Here is a 23,656-nt window from a genome sequence, read left to right on the forward strand (position 1 = left end):
AACCCTATTCATAGAGTCACCATAAGTTGGAATTGACTTGAAGACAGTACATTTACATTTAAGTCGCTGCATATTGCAATGCCTGTTTCCAATCCAAATTTGACTGCCATCCCACAGCTCCACAAGGGGCTTCTTTCTCCCTTTCACTTCTACCATCTTCCTTAAGATGAAACTCATGAAAGTGACAGCCCCCAGCCCTGTCGCCCATATATGTTCTGATGAAGCCATTTCTGACTGCATTCTTCAGGGCAAGCATAATTTCATCTTAGGATGTGTGGCATCTCTGCTGAAGTGGGAATGGCGCCAAATCCCTTAAACATAGCTGTCATATGGATGGTGTGGGGCCCACGGCTTGCCCCGCTGGAGTCTTCCATGCCCCTTTCAAGATGTTTTCATCCAACAGCTGCTCTTGCATAGTTTGAGAACACCCTCCCTTCTTCATATCTGTTTTTAAAGGCAGGGCTGCTCAGTGGTAACATTGTATGTGAAGTCATAATGAGCATGTGCTCCTGGGCATGGGCAGAGCACTTTCTCCCTGTATGTCTGTACAGCAGTAACCGCAAGGCTGAGCCAAGAGTGGCGCCATTTGGGGAAGATGTATATTCCAGTAGCGCTATCTCGCCAGGCAAGTGGCGCGTTTGATCGCGCGGCTGTTTTTGCAGTTGGGAGCTGCTTTTTCCGGCCTCCTGCCCTTGTCGTTCCGTGCCTCGTTGTTGCTCTTTACCATCGTGTTTATTGTAAGCCGCTTGGGACTTGCACAAGGAGAGCGCAGGGCCGCCCCCTTGCAGCCCCGGGCGGGAACGCCGCGACGGGGAGGAGGGAGGCCGAGGTTCCCGCCCTTTCCCCGCCCGCCCGAATCCAAGGAAGGCCCTTCCGGGCGCGGGAAAGGCGGGCGGGAAGGCAAAGGCCGGAGCGGGCACGCATGGAGGCACAGAGGGGGATGGCTGAGGCAGCGGAGGAGGAGAAGGAAGCGGCGGCGCTGAGCCTCCAGCGGCAACAGGTCGGAGTCTGCCGGGCCTACCCTGCAGGGGGAGAGTGAAGCGCGATGGAGGAGGAGGCGGCGGCTCCGCAGCCGGGAGCTTGAATGGGCGCCGGCCGACCCTCCCGCCTTCCCTCCCCCCCTCTCCCCCCCAACTCCGTGGGTTTCGGCTTCCCAAGTGCAAGCGCTGCGGAGGACCCTCGCGGGAGGCGCCATCGGCATCATTCTCGCCATCACCATCATGGGGTTGTAGTCAACTAAATCCTGCTCGGAGTAAACCCGTTGCAGTTCATAGGCCTTAGCTAGGCGGCCCTTCAGTTTCGGTGGGTCCCCTAATACTGGGTTGCAGCCAACTGACGGCGCCGTCCAGTGCAGGCCTGCTCAAAAGTAAGCTCCGTTGGGATCAGTGGGACTTACTCCCAGGTGACTGTGCATTGGATTGCAGCCTACGTCTTGCTTGGAGTAGACCCACTGGAATTAATCTTTTTGTACACCGCCCAGAGAGCCTTCGGGCTTAGGGCGGTATATAAATTAAATAAAATAAATAAATAATGGGCCCAAGTTAGCCATGTGCATTAATTTCAGTGAGTTTACTCTTGAGTAGTATTGGACACAACCCGTTATTAGTGTTTCTTACCCGTCATTCGCTTTGCGGTCTCCGGGCAGGTGGCAACAACTTCAAAATACAATGATCACTGAAAGATAAGGTGTTTTAGGTGGCAGAGACCAGGGTAAAGAGGGGTTACGCATGTGGGTCTGCCCCGCCTCAGGCTTGCGGTGCCAAATGCTGTATTTGTGGTTGTAGCTGTGTCGGTGCCCTCGGGGGGGGGGCTGCGCCCCAGACCGCATTGAGTCTGCCTGCAAGGTTTGCAGTTGAGCCCAGGCAAACTTTGGCGCAGGAGGGCAAATAAGAGAGGGCGCAAGATGGAGCCAGGCAGGCACCCTCTCGCACGTATGGACCCAAAAAGTATGTCCCAGGCTCTGTTGCAACATTGCACCACATTGCGAGGGTCCCTAGGATGCACTGTTTAAGAAACGACCATACGGATGGACTGAGTGTGCAGCCTGGGGCCTTCCGGATTTTTTTCAGCTACAACTCACATCAACCCCTGCCAGCATGTGCTGGCTGGGACTGGTGGGAGGTATATCCTCAAACATCTGGAAGGTCCACATCTGGGGAAGGCTGGTACAAGGGGTGCAGCACTCCTGTTCCCCAGTATTAGATCTTTGGTCTCTGTGGGCTCTTAACAGCACCATGGATTTGCACTTCAGGGTGTTGACCTTGCTTTGGAGAGGCAGAGCCAAAGCTGGCTACCTAAAGCTCTCTTCCCAATGAAAATTAAAAATTGAGCGGATGGTTATGTTACTGACAATATACAGCATGTTCCAACACATGCTTCTTTCAAAACAAGACCCAATGTGTTCAATTGCAGATACATTGTAGTGTGCTTGCAGCCTTCATTTCCCTAGTTATAGTTGGGATTATCCTATCAAAATTTTAAAAGGCAGGGCATTAAAGCTTTTTGTATTCTGCTTTGAAGTAAGGTACATCTATATTGCTTTGATGATCTGGAATAGGAGACAATCCTCTAAAATAAGAGATGAAAATCAAAATGTGTTTTTTTCTGCTAATGGTTTCACATAACTCTCAGTATCAGTAAATTGGGAATGTGTTGCAATAATAACTCAGCGTATAAGGGATAAATAACTGTTTTGGGGGTTTTTTTGCACATCTGTAGGAGAGAACACCCAATGAAAATCCAAGCATGTGCATTCCAAAAAAACCTATGAGGAGTAGGACTTTGGCTCAGCAAATTAGAATTATTCTTACACCTGTGGCAGCCACCAAAGGAGAGCACAACAGGCATTTGCCTCAGAAACGTTTGTTGGAGCAATTTTCCAGCTGTGAAGAGTCTTTAGGTAAAGAACCCAAAGCTAAGAAGGCCTGTAACCATCCTTCAAGTCCACAAACCAGGGCGGTAATGTCTGAGGCTTCTCCCAGACCAGCTGAGGAAGTTTTCAACACAGAATCTCAAATATGTGGTTCAGTTGTAGCAGCTGTCAGCAGTAATTTGGAGGAGGATGGAGATCCCAAGAGTGACAGAAAAAATGTAAGTGCCTCTTAAGTTGGTGAGAGAAATAATGTTTGTATAGCATGCTTTGATGAAAGATACAGCTTAAAACTTTCACTCCTGTGAATATTTTGAAACATAACTGATTGTTGTTATTGCAGGACAATGCATCAACACGGCTATCAGCTTATGAAAGAAAGAGACTGAAGAACATAACAGAAAATGCAAAATTTTTTGCTTCTCTAAAGCTGTTTGAGGTTTGTTGGGGTGTCTTTTGGGTTAGGACAGTCTCTAATACTTAGGCTGCGACTCTATAAATGTAGGGCTGGCGCCGGGCATGACTGGGCCCTTGGGCACCAGATTGCCCTGGCATGTGGCTCCTGCCTATTTCACCTACCTCTCTTGTCTCCTGTTGCTGTGCGCAGAGGGCTGCTGTCAACCAGGATGGCAGCGGAGGCTTCTCTAAGGGGCTGATGTCCCCGGCACCATCTTGGTAGATGGCACATATGCGCGGTACACTACGTGCATACGCGCACATGCCTGCCATCCACCGAGATGCCGGTAGGAACATCAGCCCCTTAAAAAAGCCTCTGCCACCATCTTGGTTGATGGCAACCCGCACACACAGCCCCAGAAGACAGGAGAGAGGGGTAGGCGGAGGGAGCAAGCAGGTGGGCGGCCTGAAAGCTCCCTCCCTGCAATCTGTGGCAGAGAGTGTGCTGCGGATCGTGGAAGGGGAGCGCTACTCCCCCACCCTAAGAAGGAGCCCTTCAGGGGGCCCTGTAAGCCGTGGGGCCCTCGGCTGCCTGGCCGCCCTTTGGCCCTGCGTAAATGCTTATCTGGAAGTAAGGCCTATTGAATTCAGTGGGTCTTTTGAGTAGACATGTATAGGATTATGCTGTTGATGTTTCTCTTAATCATAGTTTTGGCTATTTTTTATAAATGGTGGATTTTACTTGAGACACCCATCTTCAGCAGTGGTCCCATATGAATAGGTGAGACCAGCAATAAGGACGTCCCTTGCAGTGCCAATGATGTTTGCTTATTTATTATTTGATTTATATCCTGCTCTGCCTCCCAGCATGTTTTCTTTAAAACATTTTTATATTTTAAAACATTTTATGTATGTATTTAAAACATTTTTATCGCACCCTTCAATTAAAAAATTCAAGGGTGGCTTACAATTTGTCATAAAACACAATAAAGTAATAATAATGGAACAATGGTTGACAACAGTAAAGAACAGTGCTAAAACCAATCACTGCAGAAATAAAAATCCCTCAAAGGTTAAAAACCTGAGGAAATACTATTATAAATTTATTTATACCCCGCCTTTCGGCCAAAGGCCCTCAAGGCAGCTTACAAAGAAAAATAAACACAAGTATAAAAATACAGCAATGAAAGCAATACAATTTACAAAAATTAAACTGAATAACAAATAACGTTATTAAGAAAAAAAAATGTCCAGGAAAGAAAATAAAAATATATTTTCCTGGCACTAAACAAGATATTAGCCTAGGGAACCCTTCTTTGGGAGAGGGTATTGTGATAATACTCCATTTATTCATGTTGTTTTAATTAATACCCGCACTAAGGGTGCAGTCCAGCTCACCTTTCTATCAGGCTGGGGTGAGTTGGATGCTGTTGATCCCCGGCAGTGGCAAGAGGCTCCTAGGTGCGCCAGGCTCTGCTGGCATAATTCCTCCGCCGCGGCAGAGATGTGGTGCTGCCAGGGCCAGCCAGTCCAGCGGACAGAGGCTCAGCAGAAGATAGCGGAACACCCTAAACCAGGGCATTCCAGGGTTGAGGCGGGGGGGCTTACGTGAGATCCTTCTCTCATTCAGACCCCTTCCCTGGCTCCTGATCCCCCTTCTAACTCCTCTGGCCAGAAGGCTGGTGCAGTAAAACAATTTTATTTATTTCCCATTCAGGCCTACAGGAGGCTGTTGGCGCGGTGCTTTCCCACTGGCTTGTGCACGCGGCTCCCACCAGATCCCGCGGGCCTTACCACTGGCTCCTCCCCCGCCAGCCCCCCTTTGTCGATTGCCTAGCAGTTGGATTGCTCTGCCTAATAATAATACAATTTTACAATAATAATAAAATGGCTATCAAACACATAAAAATAGGGGCAGATAAAAATAGTCAGCTAATTTTAAAAAATAGTGGCAAGGATATGGTGCTCTGACCAAGCTGCAACATCATGTGTGGAGCATGTATTTCAGTTGCTTAAAACAAATATTCAGTGATAATACGTTGTTCTCTGTTATGATTTTATAGATTTTATTATATTTAGCTACTGTAAAGAGCCCAGAGAGCTTCGGCTATGGGGCGGTATACAAATACAATAAATAAATAAATAATTTTGAAGATTTTATTGTGCAGTGCCATAATGTTTGTTCTTGAATGAGTTGGCAGATTAGAGTTACTCTTCTTAATAAATAGAACTGTTGGTATCCTATATGCCAGCTTTCCACATCCTGGTGCCCTACAGATGTGATGCAGCATAGATGTCATCCGCTGCTGCTGGCATGACCATCTAATACTTCTGAAGGGCACCAGTTGAGGAAGGTGCCATATGCTATGGTTTAAGTTACCTTCTTTGGTACTCTACAAACGATAGTCTTAAGAAGTAAATAAGGGAGGTCCTTCCATCTTTCCCATTTTATAAGCCTGCTGACAGCCCTGATACTTTATGAGAGGGTGGTATATAAATACTCTTATAAATAAAAGCTAGTTTGACTTTAGAGCATGGCTTAAGTTTGCTAAATTTGAAGTTGTAATAATAATTTTGATATTTTATGAGGTGTATACATTCTTCTATACATCTAATTTCTCTTTTCTCTCAAGTCAGCAGCAAGACTTCGTGAAATGACAGTCAGAGGGCAGTCTCAGAGAATACAAAGGTAAAACGCCCTTTCAGTATGTTTAAAGATTTAGACTTTCTTCGCTCTTGTGACAGTATCTGGATCTACCTAACTAAGTAGTACTGAAAACTGAACTCTTGCAAGTTGACCATTGGGAATTCTTCCTGCTACTATATTTTCCTTACCTGCTATATTAATGATTGAAAATTTGAGTGTCTGGGTTAGTGATGTCATGTAAGATGATGAAGACTGCTAGATTGCAGCCTAAAGAGCTTGCTGTTCATCAGTGATGGAAGAATAGGCAGAAGCCAGGGTCAACCAACTTGAATATCCCCTTCTGGAGAGAAATTCCTTCCCAGTTAATGATTCTGCCTTCTAAGAAGCATAAGCAGGATTGTTCAGATCCTGGTTAATCCAGGAAATCCCTGTCAATCTACCAGTTCCTTTTTTTGTTTCATTTCTGCCTTGATTGCCCCTTTTTCTCTGCTGTCTCTACCAGTCTTTTGGTTAGGAGGGAGACAGACAGGTAACCATTGCACTCTCCAGCAATGAGCAACCGATCTGCAACCTCTCAGTTTTTCCTACTGTGCTTATTTTGGGCAGGTGCCCACATGTGCAACATGCTCTCAGCTGGAGCACAGCTTCTAAGAGAAGTCCCTCAACAACTCATTCTTAACGCTCAGGGACCACAGTGAAGCAGTTCTCACTAGCTAAGAGCTGGACTTGGCTGAGAATTTCTAAATGAGTTTCTGAGGAAGAGAAAAATCCTGATTTTAAACTTTCAGGACCATTATGGAAATCATGCAGGACACAGAATAATGGGCTCAAGTTACAGGAAGCCAAATTTCAACTGAACATGAGGAAAAACTTTCTAACTGTTAGAGCGGTCTGACAATGGAACCAATTACCTAGGAAGGTGGTGGGCTCTCCAACACTGGAGGCATTCAAGATGCAGCTGGACAGCCACCTGTTGGGAATGCTTTAACTTGGGTTCCTGCATTGAGCAGGACTCGATGAGGCCCCTTCCAACTCTATGATTCTAACCAGAAAGGAGACTTTGTGGCGTCAGTTAATCTGATCACATACTTCCACATGCTACTCTTTTCCAGTCACTGCCAATTTCTCTACTTAACCTACAGAAAGGCAGTTTAAATACTAGGCATTCCCCTTCCTGCAAACCTCAGCACTGTCTACTTGCTAAATTTTGTGGCATACTATGGACTTTGGGGGATAAATGCTTTTTCTCAGCTTGGATGATCTACTAATCAAAGGGCCATATTTATGTCACTTTGCAGTGCTTGAAAAGCCATGTTTTCCCACAATGCTGCACAAGGCATAATTTTTCTTTACTAAGAAAGGCAGGAGAAGGAGATAGTGCTGTCCATCCATGCCAAGGAGATAGGGTTCATGGCACTTGGTCAGTTCCAGAAACTGATGATAGCTAGTCTGGGTTAAACTGTACTCTTCGATGGTAGTTGCTTCATTCCAGAATCCTCATTTTCAAGAAGTTCAGCAAACAAATGAAGCTCATTTCCAGGGTGGGACACTGGAAAATGGAGTGAAGCACCCTCATGAAGCGGATGCCACTGCAAAAGCCTCAGCTTGCTTTGGCGGGGGGGTGGGGAGGCAAGTTTGCCTTCATGCAGTACCCCCACTGAGGCAGGTCTTAGTGAGCAGGATCATAGGATAGTAGAGTTGGAAGGGGCCTATAAGGCCATCAAGCCCAACGCCCTGCTCAATCCAGGAATCCCAACTAAAAGCATCCCCGACCGGTGGCTGCAGCTACCTCTTGAATGCCTGCAGTGTCGGAGTGCCCACCACCTCTCTAGGATAGCCTTGTGTATTTCCTTGCTTAGATATTTTTTCTGTTCAGTTTCTCAGTTCCATTTATTCCAGTTGTTCTCATGATTTCTTTTCTGAGCCGTTAAGGTGTTTTCTCCAAAACTGGGAAAGACCTCCTTTAGAAGTGGATATCAACATGGTTGGCCCTAACCCTTCTGAGGCAGAGGAGATAATGGCTTTTGCCGGAAGGAGAGTGGGTAGAGATCTGCACAGTAAGTCCAGCTTCCCTGCCTGTGATATTAGACGAACTATGCAGTTGATGCACACCCTTCCTGGCTCAGTCACTTCCTTGCAGGCTTCAGCAAATGGATCCCTAGTTTTACGCTCAGTGAGAGAGGAGGAATGGAGTGGCTGATGCAGTAGTGATATGATCTTTGCTGCCTTGCAGTGTTGAAGGTGATGTTGGGTTTTGCTGTTTTATTTGTAAGCTGTTCTGGGAGTTTCATTGCAAACTAAGTGGAAAGATATTTTATATTTATTTATTGCATTTATATCCCACTCTTTTCTCCAAGGAACTCAAGGTGGCATACATGGTTCTTCACCACCTCATTTAATCAAGTCAAGTTTATTGTTACGATCATAGACCCATACAGCAAATTGCACTGGATACTACAATACATTATACATAGGTAAAATATAAAATGGATAAAATTCAAGGAAGCTTAATTATAAAACATAAAAGAATAGAACAAAAATTGGAGAACTCTCAGAAGATGTCAGACTAGTTTTAAACGTTTATATTGAACAGCATAGATAAATTTGGCAACCCTCTCAGTTTGAGATCTGTTAGAACCGTTCAGGAGGCGGGGTATCATGCATTCATAAGGTAGATTAGGGTAATTCATTACAAATGGGGTGATGTATTTAAATCGTTCCTGTTGATATATTGGGCAGTCAAAAAGGAGATGGGAAAGTGTTTCCAGTGCCCTCGTTTTGCATAGACAGAAACGTTGTTCATAAGGAATACCCTGATATCTGCCTTCCATTATTGCCGAGGCCAAGCAGTTAAATCTAGCTTTTGTGAAAGCAAATCGAAATTTGGGGATTGTTAAATAGTCGAAATATGTAGCATAGTTGAACGGGTCTAGAGACAGTTTATGATATAGGGGCAAACAAGATTTAGAAGCTGCTGCGATTGAGATTTGTCGGTCTAAGTCTTTGAGTCTGGTTCTAATGGAATAACTAGCCATCCTAAGGTCTAGTAAGGCTAGATGTTCTAGGGAAAAACCTAAACGGGGAAGTTTGGCATGGAAAGATTTCAGCCATTGGAAATAATAAGAATCTTTCCAGAGGAGTGTTAAGTACCCGGAGGGCAGTTGTAAGAGAGTTTTAACCAATAGTTAAATGAATATGTCCAGGCTTGGCATTCAATTGATGATATGCATACTTCCAATCTGAGGGCAGCGTTTGGGACACATCTTGGCAACCCTAGAATTTGTCTGAGAAAAATGGAAAGAACCGCCTCTATAGAGGGTTTATAGGCCAAGACCCACAGGGGAGCACCATATAATAACTGAGGTGTAATTTTGGATTTGAAAACTCGTAAAACTGCAGGGATATATTGCCCACCTTTGGTATAGAAATACCGTAAGATACTCATTGACGTAGTACGGGCAGTCCTCACCGCCGCCCGAATGTGTGGAACCCAAGAAAGGGTAGAGTGAAACAGGATACCTAGATATTTATATGAGAAAACTTGAGCTATTGATTGCCCATTGATTGTCCACTCAGAAAATTTGTGGCGCTTTGAAAAGGCTACAATTTTGGTTTTGTTAAAGTTGATATTTAAGTGATTTACCTGGCAGTAAGACATGAAAGCTCTCATCAGGCGTTTTAGGCCTACTTTAGAATATGATAGGAGGGCTGCATCGTCTGCGTAAAGCAGAACGGGACATCTGTGTTTATTGATTTTGGGTGAATGGAAATCTGGGGAGAGACGGCTAGAATTGAGATCGTTCAGGAATAGGTTGAAGAGTAGGGGGGCCAACACACAGCCCTGCCTAACCCCTTGTGTTGTAAGAATGGGGTTGGTCAAGTCCCCCTCGCGACCACATCGGACTTGGAGCGAGGTATTCTGGTGTAGATTATAAATGAGGAGTAGCAGTCTTTTCTCTATTGTGGTATTAGCCAATTTTGTCCATAGTAAATCTGTGGAGATGGAATCAAAGGCGGCTTTCAGATCTACAAAGGCTGTGTATAGTCCGCTACCCACCTGATTCCTATATTTTTCAGCTAAATGATATAACAGAATACAGCGATCTATGACAGCACCTCATTTAATCCCCACAACAACCCTGTGAGATAGGTTAAGCTGAGAGGCAGTGACTGGCCCAAGGTCACCCAGTGAGCTTCATGGCTGAGTAGGGATTTGAACCCGGGTCTCCCAGGACCGAGTCCACCACTCTGTCTGCTACACCACAGCACAGGCTTCCTGAATTGTAAGATCTGAATTATTTTAAATGTACAGAGGGACAAACAGGGTCTTCAGGTTGTAATTTAGCAGCCATAGTGGTGGCCGACAGAGAGGGTGGTGGAAAAATATGACAAGAGTGAAATGGAAAACAGTAGCAGGAAATTCAGGATAATCTAAAGGAAGAAATGAATGAGAAATTCTTGAAACATTGCATGGACTTTGTGAAATTATATTCCCTGTAGAATTAAACCTTCAAAGGCAAAAGTTGAGACAGCTTGCCGAAGATCCATGCGCTTGCAGAAAATAGATCCCCTGGGTGCTCCCCTGCCAGAAACACAATCGCAGCCGGAGCCTGCAGTGGAAGAACATGTAAGTTGACAAACAGGAAGGGAAGGGCTGCCTCTTAAACGACTCTTGTTGCATTCTGCATTTTGAAATCATCAGACTTTGCTAGAACATTTTACTCTGGAGCTTGGGGTTGACAGCAAAGCTTTTCTGCCAGACCTTTGTCTAGCGCTGTGGTTTGAGTTCTTCTTGAACATCCTTGGACTTCCTCACTGATCACACATGTAGTAGCTTCAAACAAGCCTTCAGAACTTGGCTTTGCTTAAGTGATTTGGGTTGCATGAATACAGTGAAAAGACTGGGATATGGAAGAATTCAATGGCTCTCTTTGTTTCTTCTCTGTGGGGTGCCCTGATGGGCAATTTGCAAAGCAAGCCAGTAACATTTTTGTGCCATTTCCTCTCTTGAAAGCCTCGTTTGCCACCTGGACCTCTTCAGATGATACCCACAGATCAAGATAAGGAAAATGAAGTAACTGAAGGATTTCTGAATGTGTGGGCTAAAATAAGTCAGGTATCATTGTTTTGACCTGTAAACTCGCTTTCATTTGTTTAATTCAACATCTGCATGGTAAAGTACTTTTGATTTCCAACTTACGATACAGGTAAAGCCTAACACGATTGAGAAGCCTACGTGTGACTTGGAAAGGTAACTACTTCCTGCTTCATCTTTGCTTTTTTGTTTATTTGTTTGTTTTGGATGTTAACATGCAAATTATTTTGGCCTAGTTACAAAGCTAGTCTGCATAAAATGGTCCTCCAAGAAGATTCTGTAGCAAAAGTGGTCCAAAACCGAATTCACTCTGTGGCTATCCATCCATCTGAAAGCAGAAGTTTGGTGGCAGCTGGAGACAAGTGGGGACAGATTGGTCTCTGGGATTTGGTAAATAACTAGTGTTTGTTATATTATTTGTAGAGTAGCTGTCTGTAAACCATTGATCTTAAACATGAAAGGGGGGATGTTTTAGGAAATCAAGGAAATGTTTGTTGCTCTGGAAAAGAAAATGGGAGATAAGCTGACGTTAAGAAGAGTTGGAGAGGTCAGGGGGTAGAAGTGGCCGCTGTAGTGGCCAGTTGCATTCATTCCCCCTGAAGCAGCAGTATCCGGGAGGTTACCTGCCTGCTAGACCAATCGAGACACACAGAAAGTACGGATTCTGGGATTTCGGAGGGGTTCTTGAGAAAGGGCTGGCTTCTTGCTAGGCAACTGCTTATCTCTCCAGGGGGACCTGTCTCACACTTCATTAACCCTGTGCTTAGCCATGTAGAAGGTCATTTCCTGAACTTGGGATCATTGTGTTAAAGAAGTAATACGCTTCCCAAATATGTTTCCATGAGGTCTGCTATAAAAACCAACAGAGGAAAAATAGTAACAAGTGAGGAATAAATCACACAACCAGCCATAGAATTAGGTAAATATATGTGCTACAAAGCATGAATGTTTGTAGGTGGCAACAGGAATTTGGGCTTAAATGAGACACATTCTTTTGGTTCCCTTCTGCAGTTGCTGCTCCCTCCCAGTTTCAGCAGCTGCATGCAAAGGGCTTCCCTGGTCACTTCCTGTCAGGAACATTCCTGTATTATATTAGACTTTCAGTGTCGGGGGAAACACTTTGTTGATATGGGCATCTACAGTAGCATTGACTGTCAATTATTATTTATATCCTGCTTGTCTCTATACGTCTCAAAGCAGCTTGCAGTAAAAATAAAACGTACATAAAACTTAGAAAATGCAAATCAGGAAAGCATTTTATCAGCAGTGTGTGGAAGGCAGGTCAGCTCAGAATACCAAATTTAAAATGTTAGAACAGCCAAGAGCCTGGCTACTGGATCAGGGCAAAGGAGGCCTGTCTAGTCCAGCAACGTGTTCTCACAGTGGCCAGCCAAATGCCCCCATGGGAAGCTTGCAACCAGGGCCTGAGTACAACACCAACTCTCCCTGTTAGGTGCTTCCCAGCAGCTGGTCTGCAGAGGCACGCTTCCCCCGTCAGTGGAGGCAGCACGTAGCCATCATGGCTAGAAGCCGCTGGCAGCCTTTCCCCCATGGAGGTGTCTGGCCCTGCCTTCCAACAGGGAGGTTGGCCCCTTGCTTCCTGGTCTCCCACCCACTGAACAAAAGGGATTGGCTCTAAGTCCTACTTGCAATTTCGAAATGAGAAGTTTTGAGAAATGTTGTCCCTGTTGGTACTTTTCAGGACTGCAGACAGGAAGATGGAGTGCACGTCTTTTCCCCCCACAGCCGGCCAGTGAGCTGTATGTATTTTTCTCCATCTGATCCTGCTCATCTTCTGTCCCTGAGCCACGATGGCACGTTGCGATGTGGGGATTTAACCAGAGCAGTCTTTGATGAGGTGAATATTGATTAGTATGTTGGAGCTATTGCAAGGAGTCAAGAAAGGAATGAGGTTGCTGCTCCAATGACTTCTGTTAAACAGTTACACTTTAAATGGAGGGGGGGGAAGCAGCTCTCCCTCCTCTGTTTGTTGAAAGTCCTTCACTTCTGTCTCAGGAGAGACCGTAGCAGAGTGTTAGAGCCCATGTTTTGCATGCAGAAGGTTCAATTCCTGGCATATCCAGAAGGAAAAAGGGGAGAGGGGCAAATTTCAAATGGCAGGAATGACCTCAGCCTGAGACCCAGATGACTGCTGACTGTCAGAATGGGCAATACTGGGCTAATGGACAAAGGGCTTGACCTTGTAGAAGGCAGGTCTTCTGCATTTACATCCATTGCCAGGAACTGGGTTTTAGATTCTTTGTTGAGGGTGGAAGTGCCGGGATTTTTAATGCTGTGCATTTGGGAATCTTGTCTATCTTGAAGGCAGTGCATGTGAGTACTACACTCAGCACAGAGGACTGAGGAAGCCATTGTGGCAGCCAGCGCATGCTGCAGCGTAGAGTTCCCTCCAGCTGTTGTGGGATACAGAACATCAGCATAAAATCAGTAATTTAAAATAAATTTAGACCCTCTTTCTCATTCTCAGGTATACAGAAATGAGGAATACCACCTCTCTGCATTTGACTTCTCCACAGTTGATGCTTCCACTTTGATTGTCGCAATGTGGGATGGAGAGGTAGCAGTAGTAGATCGAAGGACACCAGGAACGTCTTCTGAACTTTCTGCAAAACTTAATTCAAAGACGACGAGGACTGTCCATGTCCATCCAGTCAACAGGCATTATTTCATTGCTGCCGGAGCAGAGTAGGTACAAGCTGTCATACAAGTGCTTGTTGTGGTATGTTAGGAATTTAAAGCTCAAATCTGAGAGATGCAATACTAATAATTGCATAAAGTCCTCCTATGTGGACCAGAGTTGAATAAAGATCGATCCAAGGCCATGATCTCAAGACATTCTCTAAATTTAGAAGGAACAACTCACAACATATTCTGGCGCTATTATACAAAAGTCCTGGTCACACATTGACTAAGTTACAAAGTAATTTTTGCTTTCTTGTACCTTTTAAATAAATTTCCACCCAAAATGAAGTGTCCTGCACAAATTAGAATCATAGAATAGTAGAGTTGGAAGGGGCCTACAAGGCCATCGAGTCCAACCCCCTGCATTCCAGACATAATAAATAGTTTCTCCCTTTTTCATTTACAGAGAAAACAGATTTTGATAAAAGTTCACATAAACTGCTGGTGTTAATTTCTGGTTATTTGCAGGCTTTACGTAGAGCATAGAGAGAATTTTGCATGCTTCAGAGATTACTTATATCCCCTGTTCTTACCTCTGTATTCTTCAGTGGAGGAGGATGGCCTGGTGAGGATGTCTCTTTCAGAAGGCTATTCATTCAGACTTCTTCTCCCCTCCTTTGGGGAGTTCTCATCCTGCCTTCATTAATAGAGCAAATTTTCTTTCCTCTTTTCTGCTCTATTTAGCAGGCATTTGAGAGGTATGGCTTCCCCACCTCCCCCCTTTGAAACTTTTTTTTTTTAATTTACTCTTGGGCTTGCTTTCCCTCTGCGCTCCTCTCCTGTGGACAGCTAATAGTAATGAGGAAAGGGGAGGGGGAAAGTGGGGAAAAGAGGGAAGAGGAGAAGAGCCATTGCCCCCCAAGAAGGGCAACTCCTCTCCATCCACCCCCCACCAAATGCTGTGGCTGCTTGCATGGGGACCATTGAGTCTGCCAGTAAGACTGATACTCAGACCACCCCCACCCCCTGAAGCAAAGAGAGTGCAGCAGCTGGGACTGCTGCGGATCTTGATCAAGCAGGATTCTTGTTGGGGTACACAGCATAGGCCATAGGCAGAATCAGTGCTCCACACCAAACCAGAAAGCAGCTCTGCCAGTACAGAAATGTGCTGCTCAGTGATTCCACAGGACCTACGGGCTCCTGTGAGCTCAAGGATGCACTTGGCAACGCTTCAGCTAGTTGTGGATGAAGTCAGTGCATCTCCTGAGCAGCTCTCCATACCTGCCTGATCTCACAGGAGGAGATTTGTTTCATTCAGAACGTTACCAATGGATTAGACACTTGAAATATTGATGATGTCAAGCAAGAAATAATAGATATTTAATTTACCGGCCCAAAGAGAAACTCGCGCTTACACAGAGCAATCCCATTCTTTTGTCTTTCCCAAAGAATCCGTGTCTGAGTTGTGAGTGAAGAGAGGGTTCTCCCCCAGAGCCTGTCGCTTTTTTCACATTGGTACAGTGATGGTTCTCATTGTCTTGTCCCATTATTTTGCTTGACACCTGATGGGTTATGGTGGTTTTTTTCCCTCTGCAAGTGTCTTGAAGTGTGAGGAGATCTCCCCATCAAGGAGACAGGAAGCTTAATTGATTAGCTCTACCTGGAGAGGAGATGCGCCTCCAGGACATTTCCTTCCCACCGAAGAACAGGGACGGTCACGGTGAAAGTCTGATGCTCCCATTTATGTTGCAGGAATGTTGCTATTTATGATGCTAGGCACCTGGAGAAGAGTGGAGGCAAGCCTGTGGTCTCTCTCACAGGGCACACGAAGAGTGTGGCTTCAGCTTATTTCTCACCTGTGACTGGCAACAGGGTGCTGACAACTTGCGCTGATGATACATTGAGGTACATAAGAGTATGAGAAGGAAGCTGGCTTTCTATTATTATTTGTCACTTGTGAAAGTTCTTTTTCACAACTTACAGAATTTGCTGCCAGAAGACAGGGATCATTCCATGTTCAGAGGCAGTTTATTGGCGTGGGAACTTTTGAACTCATGCTTGCTTTTGGGCTTGCTGGGGCCCCTTACCTGGTCACTGCTGGAAACAAAGACAGGACTAGGGAGACTCTGTGGGTGAAGCGGGGCTGAGTTAGGGCAGTTAAACTTGTGCATAGGGGGGTGTGGGCTTCTGCTTATGAACATTTTTTGGTTCCCCCCCCCCAAAAAAAAAGACTTGTTTGCAGCTTTTCATCAGATGAGCAAGTGGGAGACCCCTGCAGTGTAATTGCTCACATAGTCTAAACCAGGGGGTGGGCAACGTCTGGCGCAGGGGCCAAATGCAGGCCATCAGGCCACATCCATCCTCCCTGGGTGCTCTTGTCTGACTGGAATGTGCTCTGGAACACTCTGGTAATATCTCTTGCTTGCCTGGGTGGAGGACAGAGAGGCCTGTGTGTAGAGACTAGCCAGCCAAACAAAGTTACACTTACATTTATTGCTGTGCCGGCTTTTGCCTCTGGCTCTGCTTGGCACTGGCACATGGCTGTTAGAAGGGAATGTGGCCCTTGGGCTGTGAAAGGTTCTAAACCGCTGAAAAGAGAAATGTTAAAGTATGCTTAAAATATAAATGGGAAGTAAACTCTGGGCAAGTCTGATTAGCACATTGCCACTCAACCAAAGGGCACTTTGTTCCCAAGGGAAAGGCGGCCATTGCAGGACTGAAGGACCCTGTAGGTAGAACAAGGGAGCGGGGAATAACATTTTGTAGGATGTAGGCAGTATTCCTCTGCAGATCACAAGTGGGGAAAGCACAGTTGGGGCACTCCTGTCCCGCTTGGGAGCTTTCCACAGACATATTGTTGGCCCGTGAGAACAGAACGCTGGAATAAATCCAGCCTCTTGCATGGCTGGGCAGTAGCCCACTGTGCAAAGGGAAGAGTCACATCTGTTGCGCCTCCCACCACTGGCATGTGGCCCCAAGAAGGATGCCCACCAGGGAATGTGGCCCTTGGATTGGAAAAGGTTCCCCACTCCTCACCTAGATGAAATGTAAAAGGGCGGCAGAGAGGGAAGCAATTGCTGCTTTGGCAAGAGATGCAGGACGCAAGTGCCTGGGCCTTCTTTGAGGAGGGCAACACCAGGTGCCAATTTGTATGTGAGAAACTAGAGAGAATGCGTTTGTATGGCCTCACCACACCTCAGGCACATCGCCTTTCCATGGAGTTCACTCCCTCAGCTAAAGTCACTGAATGATTCTAAACTAGTGTGTTACAGAAACAGCTGATTTATGCCTGCATATGTAAGCTGCCTTTCCCCCCCAACTTTCTATTAAGTTGTCTCCATCCAGTTTATTATGATAGTATATATAAATGGACAGAAAAAGACTGCAAGCTGCCTTGTGGCTCTTCCGACTAGTAGCAGGTGATCGGCTTGTCTTCCCATTAAGTCACGCAGTTCTTTTAAAAGTCATGTATGTTGGTGACTTACCGATGAGTCGGACTTTTTTTTATAAAAAATGTTTTTATTTGCAAATATAAGGAAGAGTAAGAAAAACATTGGCAGCTGACATTAACAAAAAAAACAGATGGCTTCAAAAGAGGGGTAGGCAAATTCATGGCGGGTAAGACTGTCAGCGGCTGTTAGCCATGCAGGCTCTGCTCTGCCTCCATAGTTGCAGGATGCTTCTGAATACCAGTTGCTGGAAACCACAGGAGGGGAGAAAACGTTGCTGTTGCGCTCAAGTGATGCTTCTGGGGTTCCCATAATGGGCATCTGGTTGGCCACTGTGGGAAGAGGAGGCTGGACTAGATGGGTCCGCTCTGGCCTGATCCAGCCTCAGGGCTCTTACCATGTTCTTACGTTCTAAAAATATTATCAATACATACAGATTAATATAGGCAGTCCATATGTCCAAATAGGTATCTACAGAGCTGGGTTTTTGTTGAGTATTCTTTTGTTTTCTATGGTGCAAACCGTTGTGGCATTTTTGAACAAGTAACAGTAGGCCACTCTTAGTCATTTGGCTAAATCTAGATGTTTGGGGTTTTTTTAAATCACTTTCTATGTCTTACAGGATCTTTGGGACTAAATGTATATCATCTTTAGCCCCTGTTCTCACAACTATCAGGTGAGTTACGATTGGGTTAGGGTTCAGGAGAGGTAGAAGGGATTGGCAGCTGACACAGTCTGTCCAGAGTGAAGAGAATCTTGACTGACTGTAGCTGAACAGTTTTCCTTTATAGGGCATGTGTGTTAAAAATTAAGAATGCTTGGTTCTGTAGATCAACCTTCCCCACCTAGTGCCCTCCAGATGTTTTGGGCTACAGCTCCCGTCAGTCTCAGTCAGCATCATATGGCTGTGCTGGCTGGGGCAAATGGCAGTTGTAGTCCAGGTTGGGGAAGGCTGCTGCGCATGAACCCACCTGTCTCCCCTCTCTCTGAACAGGCATAACAACTACACAGGGCGATGGCTAACAAAATTCAGAGCGGTATGGGACCCAAAGAGGGATGACTGCTTTGTGGTGGGGAGCATGTCTCGGCCAAGACAAATCGAGGCCTTTCATGCTACAGGACAGCTGTTGCATTCCTTCATCAACGAAGACTGTCTTGGCTCAGTTTGTTCCATCAATGCCTGGCACCCTACCAGGTACATAATAGCGGGCGGTAACTCCAGTGGCCGCCTCCATGTTTTCAAAGAATGAAAAAAATAGAGACAGTTGAATCTTTAGCTAAGAACAAAGAGTATTATTTGCATTTTAGCTTTGTTAGGGTGTATAGTTTGTCTTGGTACAAAGGCATTTATTCACAATAAGTGTATTCAGTTACAAATTTTAAAGCAATATAGATTGCCAGTAATGGAAATACATAAGGCTAGCCTTGGAATTCCAATGCAGTGACGACTTCTGGGTTTTTGCAAAGTTGCTAAGTGATACTGTTAAATGGTTTCAACTTACTGAGTTCATTCATTGTGGCTTAGAAATCTATACAAGAGACTGTGCACTAGACCATGTTTAATTCAGAAGTTAATTGTGGATAGCATTATTTTGAGATGGGAAAGTGTTTTTGTGTGTTTCAAGAGTGGATTGAAGCCATAGTCTTTTTTTTTAACATCCACTAATTTGAACATAAGCAGAATGTTAATAAAGTTTATGCATAGCAAGATGGAAAATGCAATTATGTCTGTTGCATAGTAACACCAGATGGCCCCTTCGGTTAGGAAACGGGTATTGTAAATAAGCCAGTGTTAGACCTGCTGACTGTATTCGGCTTCTTTAAAGTAAGCACAATAAATGCTTTGAAAATTATGTAGTTTCATGTGCTGGTGTGGGAGACCAGAACCATACGAATGATCTGTCAGTGAAGTACACATAAAAGTTTAGTTGGCTATGTATTCAGCTCCTGAAAACATGAAGGATAGCAAGCTTGATATTGTCCAGCATAACAGGTAGCTTTGTGTATTTTTAAACATCTCAATAGCCATTTCACATAGTCAAAAGCATCACTTTACTCAACAGTTTTCATCATAATTAAATATTTATTTAAATTTAAAAATACTTCTATGTGGCACCAATGATTTATGCTAACTACATGTTGAATATGTAGAAAAAGGTACATTATTCTGAAGGGAAAATGTAACATACAGCATTTGGCACATGAAAGATTAACGTCTATATTGTTGTGAAAACTAAAATTCACATATTCAGGTCATTTACTTTCTACTGCCTAAAGATGCAGAACACTAGTCCTTATTAAGAGTTTGTTTCCTCTGATAGAGCAACCTATGGAAATTATCACAGTTTGTACAATTAAGACCAGGAACAACTTTGTAAGTGAAACATAAAACAACATACGGGGCAAAACAGGAAAACTACTTTCTCAGTTGTCAGCTGGAAAATTTTCAGGATAAAATGTTTGGCAAAAATGGGACACAATCCATCAGGAAGAGGTTCTGCTGTATAAGCCCCATAGAAGTGAATGGGTGTGCACAGGAGACCTTAACTCTAGATTGTGGCCAAAAATTTAAAAAGTAACTGTGTAAAGGATTTGCCATCATCAGTATTCATTGCCTATTTTGAAAATGAAGATGTTTATTGTACAAAATAGTGAAAAATAATTGGACAAGGGTATGGCATGATGAACATTACCAACAATTAAAACATGAAATACTGCATCTTTAGCTGGGATGAAGAATGTTAAATTAAGACTTTTCACTCACTGCATAGAAGCATCATTTACTACAGACTGAGGTAGGAACACTACACTAGAAGTTAAGTTTTGTTGCTGTGTTGCATAAAACGGCGTGAATCCTTGTTAAATCTGTCCCTTATGTCTTCTGGCAGGCAGTCAAAAATTTGATGTGTCTGCATAAGCAAAAGTGAAAGCCAAAATCTCTCTTGGCTCTTAGGACTTCTAATCTGGCAGTTGCAGTTAATGGTCAGTGTTAACGTTGAGATACTTGCAGCACTTCCGTGATGTGTTCAAATGACAGGGTATCTTTTCCAATGTATCGTGCACACACGCACCCCAGTCTGAGTCTATGCTAGTCTTTGCCTATATTTAGTGTATTGCTAATACTATTATTGTGCTCTTTTTCCAAATGACGGATGACCAGCTGTGGGCAGTGTAACTGAACTTGGAAAGGAACTCAGCGCTTGAGATCACACATCCAATACCCTCCCTTTGGACAAGTCCTGGCAGTGCTTCAGTTCTGCATGAACTCGAAGGGCTTGCCTGCATGCTGAAACTGCAGTAGCCTTGTCAGAGACAAGATAATGAAACCAGCCTCTTGAAATATTTCTGATTTAGATTCCCAAATGACTTGAAATCTCTCCCTGAGATGAAATAAAACACTTGCCAGTCTGATTTCATTCTCTTGTTCTGCTCGTATTGAAGAATACTCACATTCTTATTGCTCCCTTTACAAATGAGCTGCTATTAGTCAGACTCTTAGATTATACTATCCACATCACAAGACAAAAGTAGAAAATTTTTCTGAATTCTCTTCAGGATGGAAACATGTTGGCCGGATACTTTTACAGGTTTTCATTTCAGTGCAGCCTCTTCCACTTTCCTAATCTCCCTTCTCTTTATCATTTGAAATGGCACAAGGTAAACCCATGTTTCCTTCCTCCAGAAATTATGAATGGTTAGTCTGATTGATGTTCAAATACCATTCTAAAAACATACACTTAACCTTTTGTTTACCCCCAATCATTTTGTATACCACACTATAGTCACCTAATTCATAAAGTAAAAAAGAGTTGGTTTGCTCATTAACAAAATAGCATTTTGTTCTTAAAATATATAGGTTGAAACAAGTTTGTTCTTTTGTAGTATAAAAACAAGTACAGCTTTCTGAGGCAAAATGTCCTTCAAAGAAACCAGATATGATCACTACTACTTATACAACAAGACTTGGTCAAACATAACCAGACACATACATTTATTTTCCCCATGCACTAACTCTTGCTTTATATGGGGATTTAACTGTTCTAAGGGAAAAACTGCATTTCTGGGATCCTAAAGGTTGAAATTCACAACAGACAAGTTCTCCTAGTCACACCTTTCAGTACTAAGGTGAAGAAACAGATTTGCACCTCCTTTGCTGCCTCCTTGTCTCATGACTACCTATTGCTTGCAAAGGATTGAAAATGTTTGAGTAACCATACGGTGTCAGGATCTTAATTCCCCCCCCCTTCAGTACACCAGATTAAGCCAGAAATTTGATTGGCAAGATAGCAAGACTGTTTAAGGTGGTAGTGCTGTACACAGTGCCAGTTCTAATAAAACAATACAGTATTAAAGTTACAACTCAATAGCACCATTGCAAAAGCTCCTCAATAAAATAATGCTATCTTCTTGAACTAATGTCCTAGCTGGAGGCTGGCACTTAATGCAATAAGCAACAGCAATAAATAACCTTTGTTTCCTTGAAAGTTTTGACATGACCACCTTTATGAAAGCTAAAAACAAACTTGAAGAGTGCAGAATAATTTAAAAGTTGGAAAGCAAACCAGTTGAAGAAGCTTCTTGAAAGAGGACCTGTAAAGAAATGTGTATTGTTTGAATCTGGCATGAGTCTTATCCCTTTCTTCCGCTTGGAAACAAATCTCCTAGGCCGCTGTTTACTTTGATTCGTGAAAGAAGGACTTATTTTATGTGCCGATGGTGCCACGATGTGTCCCATTTTTCTGGGAACGGGTAGCAGGGATCTTCTGCAATCCACCTGGCTAGTTACTAGGAGGAGTCCTGCCTTCAGGTGTCAATGAGTAGGCTGAGCACGGAGCGGATTTTGCAGGCAAACCATCGCCTGAGGGGACAAAAGTATTGATAATGGAATTGTTCAAACTCGGGGGTCTGGCGAATATCACGGAAAAAGGCAGTGTCAAGGTCAGACTCAGTAAGGATGATCAGGAGGAGGAGCAAAACAAGGAGGAGCCCAACCGTCACAAGGAGCAAGCGGAGGACACTTAAAACAAACTTATTCACCTGTTCTGCTTGTGCTCCACCACCGCTGCCCACACCCTGACACAAGGCTCGGAGCCCCCTGCCCCGCTCCTCTGCCTCGGCCAGCGTGGGTGTGCTGCTGTCAGACTCCTTTTCTTCCTCTATGCTGCAAGGGGCGCCGTTGATCTGCCTGGAAAGCAGCATCAGCTCAAGACTCTGCTCAGCCACAGGGGTGGGAAGCATGCTGTCTGAAGGACTGTAGATCTCGTCTGAAATGACAGCCACACGCTCGCTGCTCTCGGCCCTGCAGGTCCGTGAATGTGGCAGGAAGGCGTCGCTGTGGGAAGCTGACCGCACTGGGGTTGAGTGGGCGCTATCCCGCAAGGACTCAAGACCTGGAGGAAAAGGGAGAAAGGCATGGCCTGGCTATGCAGAAAGGCACGGAGAAAGTCACCAAAGCATGAGCAGCCTCGGTGTGGAGTCTCGGAAGTCGGATTTTCAACATTTATAAAGTTTGAACACTATTGTTGTAAAATCAAGACAGTATAAATTAGGCATAGAGAATCTATTTAGTGAGGGCTATAATCTGGCCAGATTTCAGAAAAATGCTGGAGGAAAGCGGCTGTTAACCTTCCCAGCCCCCAATTCAAAACATACTTAAATTACTCTTTAATGATTTAGGAAAAGGTCAAACATTCAAGCATAATGCAGGTATCTCCCTTTAGTGGCTTGGTGAACATCTGTTGTATATCCCTAAAGTTAGGAGGTTTTGAAGTTCCCAGTTGAAATAAGAAGAAAATGAATGGCACATTTATGAGAAAAGGGAGGCTTCCGTCCTGGATTCTCCTTCCCAAAAGAAAAATAGCTGCACTGGACTACGGCTACAGCCTCAGTTGGAAGGGGTAGTATCCTGTGAAAGACAAAGGTACTGCCTAAACATTTGTTGACAAAAGCAAATGATGACCGTCTCATATCTGCATGATACATGCTCCAATAATTAATAAAGGAAATCCAATATTCAGTGAATGCTTCCCTGGTCTTCTCCAGGCGAAATTAGCATGTTTATCCATTCCAGCAATTTCTAGACTTTAAAGCTTCCATTCCCAAATTCAGGGGTCGTTCTAAGCTTTCCACTTCCTGGCCCAAACAATTTTTTTGGTAACAATTAGAAGATTAGAGATCAGTATTTTCATGTTTTTACATATATCTATCTATAATATTAAATAATAACGGCATTTGGGTAGGTTTAATTACCCAATCAGATTCCAAAACACAGTTGCAAACAATTCCACCACATATGCAGTAACAGCATTTGCCATTCTATATTTCCAACACTTGAAATCATCCACAGAACAGTTTTTTTTAACCTAGCTGGCATTAAAAAGGTAAAGGTGTCCCCGCACTTATAGTGTGAGTCATTTCCGACTCTTTAGGGTGATGTCTTGCGACGTTTACTAGGCAGACCTATCTAATACCTAGATGGCATTAGATACCATCTAAGTGATTATTTGCATTGTAGTTCTCAGATGGTTAAACTAAGGCTACGGGAAATCGTGTCAGTT

General features: G+C 44.2%; 2 protein-coding genes across 8 annotated transcripts in view; one reads left to right on the top strand and one right to left on the bottom strand.

The window, feature by feature from the left end:
• The first annotated feature begins 752 nt into the window (after positions 1-752).
• WDR76 (WD repeat domain 76) lies at positions 753-20,510 on the top strand. 4 transcript variants are annotated; one of them, XM_061594762.1, is made up of 15 exons: positions 753-1,000; positions 2,719-3,090; positions 3,213-3,308; positions 5,899-5,954; positions 8,270-8,386; positions 10,413-10,539; positions 10,927-11,028; positions 11,120-11,163; positions 11,244-11,397; positions 12,710-12,865; positions 13,496-13,713; positions 15,403-15,555; positions 17,722-17,775; positions 18,094-18,294; positions 20,260-20,510. In XM_061594762.1, the coding sequence occupies exons 1-15, from the start codon at positions 923-925 to the stop codon at positions 20,276-20,278; spliced, it is 1,947 nt and encodes a 648-aa protein (XP_061450746.1). In that variant the 5' UTR covers positions 753-922; the 3' UTR covers positions 20,279-20,510. The 4 variants fall into 4 exon arrangements, with proteins under 4 accessions (XP_061450746.1, XP_061450745.1, XP_061450748.1 ...); XM_061594761.1 differs by lacking the exon at positions 20,260-20,510 and having other exon boundaries at positions 18,094-18,952; XM_061594763.1 differs by lacking the exons at positions 753-1,000; positions 20,260-20,510 and adding an exon at positions 1,123-1,366 and having other exon boundaries at positions 18,094-18,952.
• The window catches only part of FRMD5 (FERM domain containing 5), a 121,771-nt gene continuing 115,348 nt past the window's right edge, over positions 17,234-23,656 (bottom strand). For 2 of the 4 annotated variants that reach the window (XM_061594766.1, XM_061594765.1), the window contains exon 14: positions 19,137-22,489. In XM_061594766.1, coding sequence (XP_061450750.1) covers positions 21,903-22,489 — 587 coding nt within the window. In that variant the 3' untranslated portion in view covers positions 19,137-21,902. Of the gene's footprint in view, positions 17,511-19,136; positions 22,490-23,656 lie in introns of those variants that run through there. The other 2 variants (XM_061594769.1, XM_061594768.1) reach the window with 2 other exon arrangements.

The sequence above is a fragment of the Rhineura floridana genome, chromosome 14 (assembly GCF_030035675.1).
Source record: "Rhineura floridana isolate rRhiFlo1 chromosome 14, rRhiFlo1.hap2, whole genome shotgun sequence".
NCBI lineage: Eukaryota > Metazoa > Chordata > Lepidosauria > Squamata > Rhineuridae > Rhineura > Rhineura floridana.

Coding starts and splice junctions, on each gene's coding strand:
- WDR76 (XM_061594761.1), top strand. CDS start 923: ATGGAGGCACAGAGGGGGATGGCTGAGGCAGCGGAGGAGGAGAAGGAA. Junction 1,001..2,718: donor TGAGCCTCCAGCGGCAACAG/GTCGGAGTCTGC, acceptor GCACATCTGTAG/GAGAGAACACCCAATGAAAA. Junction 3,309..5,898: donor CTTCTCTAAAGCTGTTTGAG/GTTTGTTGGGGT, acceptor TTTTCTCTCAAG/TCAGCAGCAAGACTTCGTGA.